This window comes from Erpetoichthys calabaricus, chromosome 9 (assembly GCF_900747795.2).
Source record: "Erpetoichthys calabaricus chromosome 9, fErpCal1.3, whole genome shotgun sequence".
Lineage (NCBI taxonomy): Eukaryota > Metazoa > Chordata > Cladistia > Polypteriformes > Polypteridae > Erpetoichthys > Erpetoichthys calabaricus.
The window spans coordinates 1333763-1344660 of NC_041402.2; the positions used below are offsets into that span (position 1 = coordinate 1333763).

Genomic DNA, 10898 nt, shown 5'->3' on the forward strand with positions numbered 1-10898 from the left:
GGGGTTAGGGAACAGGGTGGGCTTACAGACAGCAGCATTTCAGTAGCCACAGACACCTGGTTGATGTCTCACTCATTTAATTTAACTGAGGGGCACAGAAGACCCCCCCCTTCATTTCGTGAACCTTTCTTGTAGCACAATGTTAATGTTGTCCAGTAATCTTCAATCAAGTGGTAATGTGTGTGGGACCACCAAGAACTGTAAGACCACCAGGACATCTCAGTAGTGCTGATGGAGTCACCTGGGTGGCTGTGGTTAGATTTGCACTCCACACACACACCCCTTGTGGGACCACCTGAGTATCCACAGACCACCAGCCCTTCAGTCACCTCTCTGAAGGGTCTTCAAGTGACATTTTCCAGTCTCCTCTTCTTCTTCTTCCTCCTCCTCCCCAGTCACCACCACCCACTGAGGGACCACAGAGTGGCCTGTCTGACCTGTGCCATTCCTGAGGGGCGGCCTGGCCTGGCACTGTGCCCATACCTTCCTGTGTTTTCTGTATTGTGGAGTGCAGTGAGGTCAGAGGGTCCGCTCAGTGCCTTTGTGGTGGTCTTGTCCCCTTCCCCAAATCTGACCTCCTTAATTTCAGCCCTGACTCGTTCTCCAGGCTCTTTATTCTTCATTTTGGTTTGAGTGTAGATGTTGACCAACTCTCGCCAGTTCATTGAGCGCCAATGAACTCTGCCCATAAGGCTTTGCCAAGCTGCCAGCTGCTGGCCTTCTGTGATGTCACTTTAGGGTGGGTGGGTCTGTGGGGTCACCAGACAATTGGCACAAGCCCTGTCTGGCAGGGTTGGTGGCTGATGGTGGCACCGAGTAGTCCACTCAGTTCTTCTCCTACAACGTCCAAATGTTTGAAGAGCGTGGGCCGTGCCAGCCTTTAATACGATTCTGAGTCGTGCAACCATTGGAACAAATCATCCACCTGAGCGCCAGAGAGAGCGCAGCAGTGTGGAAGGTGGAAGGGAAACCTGCCGGGGGCTCTAAGAGACGAGATGTTTCATGTGTTGTCAGAAGTTTAAAGTAGGGTGGCAGCAGTGGCAGACGTTTGGTTTCAATGCCAGCGTGCCCACACCTGAGGACGGTGCCACATGCACCGCAGTCCCCTATTTCCCTCTGCACCACGTCCTCCCCAGAACAGTGGGCATCAAACTCGGCCTGCTGGCTTCACCTCTTAGCTGAAGGAGTACTCCGCCAGTGGCCAACTAAGACTTCACTTCCTGGGACCCTCATGGTGGGCGACAGCCATTATGAGATGAGTGACTTTGACAGCCAGAGTGTCGGGCCGCTGCTTCCGACTATTTAAGGGAAATTCCAATGAGCTTCCAAATGTGTTGCTCAAATGCCCGTCCCCATACACTCGAAGGGCATTAAGGACACTGGCACCAGCACCCGTGTTTATTTAGCAGAGTTCCTTTTATCGTTGCCAACCACCCGTTGGAATGTCTCTGCCCCAAAGACCCAAAGATAAGCCATTCCAGTCTATAGCGCCAGTGCCAACATCTGCAGGTTAGGAACAGGTGCCCACTTCAACAGCTCCCTGCATGAGCACAGCAATGGTTAAAGAAACCAAACTGATGCCCCTGAGGTGTGCTGTCCACAGAGTGGCACTTTCTCCCAGCCCATCACCTTTCAGTGCCAGCCTCCCCACCTGATTCTGAGGTCCAGTGTGCTGGCACAGGCAGCTCTGGAGGTCTGAGGTGTGAGAGCCATAGCTGAGTGCAAAGTGGGAAGCAGGTGCCCATCTGCCAATTTAGTGGGGGCACAGCCTGTTAAAAATGGTGCCAATGATCTGCGGGCTCACACAACGAGAATCGCCCCTCTGACTCTCTGATTCTTTGTTTTTTTTTTCTCTTCCAGATTGATATTTGGTCTCGCTCCAACTACCAGGTGTTCCAAAAGGTAAGCCCAGCAGGCATTTGCCGTCAGATTCTCTGGTTTTGGGTGGGCACTGACTCAGGGATGGCATCTGAGTTTGTTTGGGTTAAGTGGGTTTGATGGGGAGGGTGAATGGAAGGAGCAGATGCGAGGTTCGAGGGCCGCCATGATGCCCATGTCCGGTCACAGAATGAGCGACCCTGCCCCCTTGGAGCTCCTTTGCCATCTCAGACCCGACTCCTGAGGGGGGCGCACAGTTTTATGGTTTATTTGTCAGCTCTTCATTTCCAGCTATTTTCCTAAAGTGCCCCTCAGGTCTGGTCCTGGTGGAGCCATGGAGGGCGAGAAAGCTGCACTAAGACAACGTTTGACCCTCGGGACACGGGCAGAAGATTCAGCGGCCGCTTGTATTATATGGCGCCTTTCCTTCTGTGAATGCCATCCAGAGGCACCTCAAGCTGCATGTGCAACACATCGGCCTTCACATTTCTGCAGCGTGAGCTCTCGCCGGTGGACCGGCTCCTCCATGGGCACTCTCTTTTGATAGAGCACCTTTCACTGTCGTGCACCACCCGTGTGTGCCCCTCATTTATCTCCACATTTGTGGCAGCTGAAGTGGGGATATAGCGCCAGCCGTCTGCACATCATGTGTACTGTAGCCTTCTCTCACTACACCTGCACTGGTAGCCTGGCAGGCCACATGACTCCCCCAGAGACGGGAGGGGGGGCTCTTGTGATTTTTTTAAATATAGCGCCTTTCCTTACACTGGCATCATGTATGTCACCGTTCATTTGCCTCCATGCTCCTGCAGTGGGACCCTTGGTTAGGCCCACAGGGGACTATGGCAGTGGTGTACCATTTTGTTACGCTATATAGTGCCATTCAGTAGGTTTTACCATCCAGGGGGTCTTTACATGATTTTATGTAGCGCCCTGTTCAAAGGCTCCATACACGTGCTGTAGATGTGTCCCTTTATCAGTGCCATGTGAACTGTGACTCTATATAGCGCCTTTCAGGGGGTCTTTATGTGCAGATGTGTCTCCACCCTGGCTGGTGAGGCGGCAGCTCCGTCGACAGACCCCGATTTGAGGGTGACGGGGGTCCGGTTTTGTTCAGTCCTCTTCTTCCTGTTATTTTATTTTTTTCCTTCTCTTTTTTCTCTTCTTTACCCCAAATCTCATTAGAAAGGAATTACTGGCGGAGCAGCACATGTGCCATCAGAATTAGAGCGCCAGCCAATTTGGGTTTGCCTTTAAAAGAAATTGCTTTTCAAGTGACATTTCACATCTGTAGCGCCGGATCAAAGAATTTTCTTTCGTCTTCATTTTCTAGAAGATTCTTTTTTTTTTTTTCTTTTTTGATGAACAAGTCGCTGAGAAGACGCTGCTTCCTCTTCTTCTTCTTCTTCTGCTGCTTCTTCTTCTTCTCCTCTCACCCCCATACCCCCCCGCCCGCGGTATCTCAAACTTTTCCTTCAAAGCTCGCCCGCTCCTTTTCCCATCAGCTTTTGGGACGCGTGTCTGTAATGTCACCATCTTCTAATGCGTCTTCATTTTGGATGCGTAACTCTTGAGTGCTTATTAAGCTCGACTGCCGACATGCCGACTTTTATTATTTCAAAGTCTTCACGGGGCGCACATCGGAATGCACGGTGAAGCGCTCCTGTTTTTGTGAACTCCATGAAACGAGGAATTTTCAGGTGCGCTTTAGGAAAGGAACATGAAGTGTGGGCCGCTTATCCAATCTCTTTATAGCGCCTTGTCCTCTCTACGCACTCCCCTCACACAGAGGCACAGGGTGACACCCCAGAATTCATAACTGAAGGTGGACGGCGACTCCTGTCATATGGGTCTTATGTATCCTCAATTTAAGGTTTCCACAGAGCTGCACCCCCTACATCCGGACCACCACCAGTCCAGCACTGGTTAGTGTGTGTGCGCTGACTGGTAAGGTGGTCTTACAGCCCCCAGTCCACTTCCTGATCATACTGCTCAAAGGCCACGCCCCTCTCCAGCCCTGTCTCTACAATGTGCTTAGCCATGAAGGCAACGCCCCCTCTAGCTGAAGCACTCGAGACCACGCCCCCATTTGGGCAGGCTGTTGATGACCACGCCCCCTACGTGTATGGCCCCGCCCCTCTCCCTTAGTGTTTCCAGTCCTGGGGGTCTCGTTATTGTGCTCCATTCTTTGTGCAGTTGACGTTTGCCCTCCGTGGTCCTGATTGAGCCTCGTCGCTCACTCCAGGGGAGGCCTCACTAACGTGTCTCACCTGCCTTGTAGTGCGACTAAGCATCAGGTGTGCTACACCTCACTGATCTTTGTCCAAAGTTTAAACGTGTCGGTGCTGTGGCCATGAAGGGTCTCCTCCTTCAGGGTCTCCTCACGGCTCGGAGCTCTCAGTTTCTGAATCCTCGTCTCTGGACCTTCTCTAGTGCCGCTGTGTCTGTTTTGTGACACGTGACGTCATTTGTGAGTTGGTTGTAGGGGGATGAAGCTTTGCTGGTCATTGATTTCCTCCTCGGGCTCCATCGGGTGCTGATGTGACAGAATCATTTTATGACCCCCTGACCTCGGCCATCGGTTTGTCACATCTGCTGTGGTGTGACTTCTGTCCAGTGAGGACAAGGACAAGGTCAGTGCGGTCCCCAGTCAAAGTCCCTGGGCCACCCAGCAGCCTCCACCAGAAGCAAGCAAGTGAGTGTAATTGTGGGCACAATCTGAAGGGCACTGTGTGGTGCCATTGGGGGCCTTGGAGTGGTCCACGGGTTCCTCTCTTTGCCTCTCTTTTATGCTTTTATTTTATTTTTCTTTTGCTGTGTTACAAAAGTCCAACCTTCTTGAACTTGTTGTGTCCTGCAGGTGACGGATCACGCGACCACGGCCCTCCTTCACTACCAGCTGCCCCAAATGCCAGACGTGGTGGTGCGGTCCTTTATGGTGAGTAGCGGTGCGTCTGCTTTAACCCTTTAGATGCTTTACGGGAGACTCCATCACCCCAGACGCTCCCCGATGTCAGTATAGGGTGACTGGCACACCTGGCACACTGTAGCTCGCCTTGGCGACTTTGGGGGACACCTGGGCGCGTCTCGCCCGCCCTGTGGAGGTGGTGCTGATGGGCCGCCGCTCGGGATGCTCTAATCTGCCATCTCTCTCCCTTGGCGCGTCACCCTGCACATTTGTTCAAGTTGGGCGCATGAGGATATTTGTCAGCTGAAATGCAATTGAGCTTTGATGTGCTTAAGAGGCAATCAGCGGGCAGGCGGGCGGGCGGACGGCTTTAACTTGCAGACTCCATTAGCCCTGTTCAGATAACGCCATTATGTAAATGGCCCAAGAATGGATGGGCATTGCGTTCATTTCGTAAAGTCGCTGGATGTGCTCGTTGATTCCCTCGTCTCGCTGGCCTTAAAGGATGGAGGAGGGCAGTGCCAGCCGAGCACGCGGATGTGCGGGCGTGGTGCCAGCCGATGACAAGCAGCCCTCTGAGCCGCGGTTGGCGTGACGGAACTCCCAGCGGCCTCCTCTTTAAGTGCTTTGCCATGGGAAGCGTTTGGCGGCGACATTCGCTCAGAGAGGCACCGCAGAAAATAAAAAGGGATTGATGGATTGACTGAATAAATACATCTCTGAGTCTGTTTACTAGGAGGGATGGAGCAAGGACACGAGACCCCGATGCCCCCACCCCGTGTAACGCTTAGATGAAATAAACTCGACCCAATCAGCCATCAATCTGCTGAGAGACGAAAACACAAAGCAAAATAAAAAAGAACAGAAGACCCCGGCGTGTTGTGACGGCTCATCTCTGTGCGGGTCAGTAAAGGCTGGCATCGTCTGGGAGCCCACCCACGATGTCAAGGGGGTGTCAGGGTGTCTGTCTGCCAGCAACACCTGAAGGAAATCAAATCATCTGGAGACTACAGGGGTCTGGGGGAGGCTAAATGTGAATGCCAGCGGGTACCAGGGGTAACATCTGATGTGAGAGTCCCCCAGACCGCTCCCCCTCGGTGCCCGAATCGGGCCAGTCACGCCAAGGCTGCTCTGCTCAGGACTGATTGAAGCCAGCGGCCCACCAGGTGAGGTCTCACTGGTGCCTCGTATAACTGAAGTTGGAGCTCCCGTGACGTCATGGCACTATATTGCCCAACATCCCCTCAGAACACTCCAGTCGTGGTCTCGTCATCTTCTCCAGGCTCTCATTCCTGCCACCTTACCAGTGATGGTGGTGCTCACTGGGCTGCCTTGATTTCAGTTGTTCCTCTTCTTCGGTGGCATCACAGAGTGGCACCGCAGACCCCCTGCCTCTCTCTTGATCTCCTTCACACTTTCCTCTTGGCTCAGGTCTTCAGTTTCATGTCCCACGGGGTCAGCGCCCCCTGCTGGCCTCGCCTGCACCTCTTCTGGTTGCACCCCAAGCTTTTCCTATGTGGTCACCCATCCAAGTCCTGGCTGGCCCCCCACAGGCTTGGGTGCTGTGGCTACTGACAGGACAAATGCTTTGTTGTTGGGGGCTTCACCAGACTTGGGGGGTACTGGGCACGAACATTTGTTTGTTACATTTTTGTTTTTTTGCTATTTGACATGGTGGCTCGTTGTTGGGGACGCGGCCCCCCAGGGTGGTGGGTTTTGTATTACAATCAGAATCCCCCCCTTTTGATTGGATTTGTATTTAGCTCGCCAGGGTTTTGGTCCCCGCTGGTTTAGAGCCCACTTCCCTCTGCCAGTTCAAACGCCCGAGCCCCCTGCTTGCACACAGCTGGTAAGTGTGCTGAATGAGGGAGCCCCCCAAAGTTTTAGGTGAGGGGGGTGTGATGTCCTGCTCACGCACATGAATGACTTTGTGAGGAGAGGAGGCCTGCTGCAGCCCCGAGATGAGACCGCCGAGGAGGGTCATCAGTGACGGCCCCCCCCATAGACGCGTGTCTTTAATATTTCACCTCCAGTGCTCCTTTTAGCGCCGAGGGAATTGAGATTGATTAAAGCACCGCGTAAGATCAGCGCAGGATTATTCTGATCATGCCTCACTTGTTGGACGACGGCTCCTCAGAAATTCGCCGTTTATCACACCTTGTAACACGATGCCTCCATCGGGTGCCAGCTGAATCCCAAAATGTCACTTTTCCATAATTAAGTGGTGGCCGGCCGAGCGACCGCGCAGGCCTCCATCTCGTTGCCTCTGCTTCCTGGTGGGCGTGTGGTGTGCCGCATCCTAAAGGCTGGCGTGATTTATCTAAAATACTCGAAATGTGGGGGGCACCATTCGTGGACTCCACTTTTATTATTATACCGCTGGATCTAAAATGCTATGTAAATTCTAGGGGGGCACCCGTAAGGCAGTGCCAGGCCTAACAAGAACAGCTGGGCAGTAAAAGGGAAGCCCGAGTGCCCTTGTGCTGTCCACCATGTGCCACACACACACTGCCTCCCGAGGTCACTCAGTTTGTTGAGCCCATTTGGGGGGTCCCGCAGGATATCTGGAGAGCCGGCGGCTGATTTGACGGAGGGAGGAGGCTTTGGACTGACGTTGGCGCCGAACGTAGGTGCGCTTTTCATTCCTGCTTCAGTGCTGAAGGTTGTTTTATGTTCATTAATGCCAGGGCCGACTTGTCCTCTGCCACCCCAAAGTCAGATGTTCAGCCCATGCGTGTCTGTGACAAGCTAAGACGGCTTTACACTCGTAACTCCAAGTCGTTAACCAAGGCCCAGTTTGAAATTGACAGGCATGTCCAGTGAATCCCCCCAAAATCCCACTGGGAGTATTTTACCATGGCAAGCCCACCATTAAGCTCGAATGTCAATACCGTAATCCTCTCGCTGACCCCGTGCCGTGTCCCATTGGCACGCGCTGCTCTTCTGCCTTCGCTGATCCCCTCTGAGGTCGGAGAGCCCGTTGGGAAGTGTAGGCTCCAGTCTTTGGAGCTGCGGGGATTCCACTAATGAGCGCGAGCCGTCCAGTTAACACCGAGGGTCCCGGCCCAGCCGCTTGGGAGGGCATTAATCCCAAGTTAACCTTCCTTCTCAGACTGTGTATTCCCAGCACGGGCTCAGAGAATGATTAGCCACTCGAACATCGCGCTGAGACTTCTGTGCAAAGCCATCTCCAAATCGCCAGGCGATCATCAGGACGTCGGTGTGTTTGTACGGTCTGAGCGACTCGCTGATGTGGGATGTTGGGTTATGTGGCGCCCCCTATGTGTGGAGTCCAACTCGAGAGGCTGAATTAACACGCCTGTGAGGCCCCCGCTGCCGCGCCCGTTAGACAAATTCAGGACCACGGAGAGTAACGCATGAGGAGCGACTGAAGGAGTGAAGAAACGTGAAGGAAGAGCTGGCCAGACTGAAGTCTTCAAAATGAGGCATCGGGCTGGCACCGCGGATTGCAATTGGCATTTATTAACATGATACTTCAGCGCTATGCCACTCGGCTGAGGGCTCACCTGGAGAACGCTGTGCAGTTTGGGTCTTCATATTACAAGAAAAAAAGACAAAGCAGCACCAGAGAGGAGGCACCAGGCTGATTCAGGACCATGGAGAGCGACGAGACTGAAGGAGGAGACCCAAACACGGAGAAAGAGACAACGTGATGAAAGAGCTGAAAATCGTGAAGGGACGTCGCACTGTGCATCCTGCCTGCTGTCTTCAAATTCATTACTCGGAGGGGGCACAGCTGGAAGATGGCTAATGGGGAATGGCACAAAAATGGTAAAGACATACAAAGAGCCAATAAGTGAAATAAGTGACCAAGTAGTGTGGTGGACTTTAGAGACCTCCCTGGACTCCACTCCAGGGGTTCCACACCTTGCCGTGATGAGTGAAGTCTTCAGTCAGAAGGTGGCAGTGGGCACAGTATATCTGTATGGCAGATCAAGAGCTTCTCCCACCAATAGGGACTAATGCCAGAGTCACACCATGAGTTAATGTCACAGTGCAGTGGAGTCACAAATATACGAAGGTGCGCAGGTTTTATCTCCAAGAAAGGCGGTCAGCCCTGGAGAAAGTCCAGAGAGGAGCAGCTGAGCCGATTCAGGAGCATGGAGAGCAACTGAGAAGGAGCAAAGACGTTCATGGAGGTTAAGAGGGGACAGGACTTTCGAGAAGGCTAATGGGATGTTAGGTTATATAGCGCCCTGATGTTTAACACGCGGAGGAGGAGGAGGAGGAGGCCTCGCCTGGAGTGCCCTGTGCCAGTTTGGCTCTCCGTATTACAAAATGGACAAAGCAGCACAAGAGAGAGAGCAGCCTGGCCCAGTCAGGACCATGGAGAGCAACTGAGGAGGAGAACAGAGCCAACCTTCAGGACCAAAATATGAGGAAGGAGTGAAGTGTTTGGAAATTATGAAGTGAATTAGGAGGGGGGGGGCACAGGTGGGAGAGTAAGGGTGGTCTGCACTCCAAGAGCCCGTCTTCACACAATGCCCCCTTAACGCCCCACCCTAAAGGAGGATAGGAGATTGGAGGGGCTGCCTTTTGACATGATGGCTTGAGCGTGTTGCATGTCTTATACCCCAGTCAGTCACCTCAGGGGGGCGCCCTACACTCCCTCTCACCACACACCCTATAATTATATGGGCACCCTCAGTGCCAGTATGCTTGGGTAGAGAGCCACCCTAATAACAATGGTGTCACCACCCAAATACTTATGACCATAAATAAGTGGACCCCCACAACCCTTCATGTGTGGGAACAGCACCCACTCTGTGATGATTGATGGGCCACCTCAGTTCTGTCTGGAGCTGAAAAATGCCAGGCCACTAGGATGGGGATTGTCACCTGAGATGTTGGTCAGGTGATGTCAAAACCAGAAAATCAAGGGGGTCCTTCAGCTGAGCCAAAACACAAGTCCACAATCGGGGGTCCGGTAAACGGCAGCTTTCATTTGTTTGCCAGAAATCAATGCTAAGAATGGCCCTCGACTTTCAGAACGTCTCCACCACCTTGGACAAAGAGTCCCCGGTGATGCCAGCTTACATATGGCCACTCCGATGACATCACTTGCCATGACTTCTGAGGACTGGCACCCCAGTGATGTGCTGTTGTGTGGTCCGTGCAGCGGTCACTCAAAGTGGTGGCTCGTGTGAAACATGAAATGGTAAAAAGTCACAAGTTTTATTAAGGGATCAGTCAGAACCCGGGGGCTTCAACACAAGTGACAGGAATGTCCTCCTCTCCCTGATGCCAGCCCTGACCACCTTCTCTGTTTTCCTTCCAGACGTGGCTCCGAAGTTACATCAAACTCTTCCAAGCCCCCTGCCAGCGCTGTGGCAAGTACCTTCAAGACGGCCTGCCACCCACCTGGAGGGACTTTCGCACCCTGGAGGCCTTCCATGACACCTGCCGCCAGTGAGGTGACACGAGGACTATTTATAGATTTTTATACATTGAGCTTTCTACTTCCTGTTCTGCTCCAATAAAGCGCCTTTTTGTTTTGGAGTGCCAGCTGCTCGGCTTTTGTTTTCTGCCACCGTCGCCCGGTGGTGGTCCACTGCACTGCACATTGGGCTCCACCCGGCCGCGGCCGAATCCCCCTTCCTGTTTTTGAAAACGTCCGCCTCACAGCACAAACTGGGACTGCTGGATTACAGAAGGACCCCCTCTGCCACAGGAGAACCCCCTTGGTGTGGCGGCAGAAGAGGCTGCTTTGTAATCCGGAGTCCTGCCGCGGCTGCCATTTTTGTGACTGATGTCACTTCTGGAGTCTCGATGGCAGCTCTGGCCATCGTCCTTCATAGTGCAGCATCAGTGAGAAGGGGGCGCGAGGGCACAGACACCTTTCAGACCCCCCGGAGTGAGTCCCGTCGTGACGTCACTCTGGAGCAGGGGCCCGTTTGACCATCCATTAGTGTGCTGCCAGCCGCTGCCCCCCAGTTAGTGTTTTGTAACGGCGAGGCAGGGAGGCCCTCACTGTGCTAAATGGGGGTTCCTCTTTAGTGGATCGACTGTCATACCAAGGACCTGCGCTCGAGGAGGATGTGACGCAGCTGCCACCCTGAGTGCCCTCCTCGCTGGTGACCCTGTGGCTCAC

At 53.3% G+C, this 10898-nt stretch overlaps 1 protein-coding gene across 1 annotated transcript in view; it reads left to right on the forward strand.

Annotated features, from left to right (window-relative positions):
• Positions 1–10306, forward strand: part of med27 (mediator complex subunit 27) — a 204338-nt gene extending 194032 nt beyond the window's left edge. Inside the window, exons 6-8 of the mRNA XM_028809067.2 lie at positions 1861–1902; positions 4739–4816; positions 10086–10306. Of these exons, the coding sequence (XP_028664900.1) occupies positions 1861–1902; positions 4739–4816; positions 10086–10220 (255 nt within the window). The 3' untranslated portion in view covers positions 10221–10306. The remainder of the gene's footprint in view (positions 1–1860; positions 1903–4738; positions 4817–10085) is intronic.
• Positions 10307–10898: the final 592 nt, after the last annotated feature.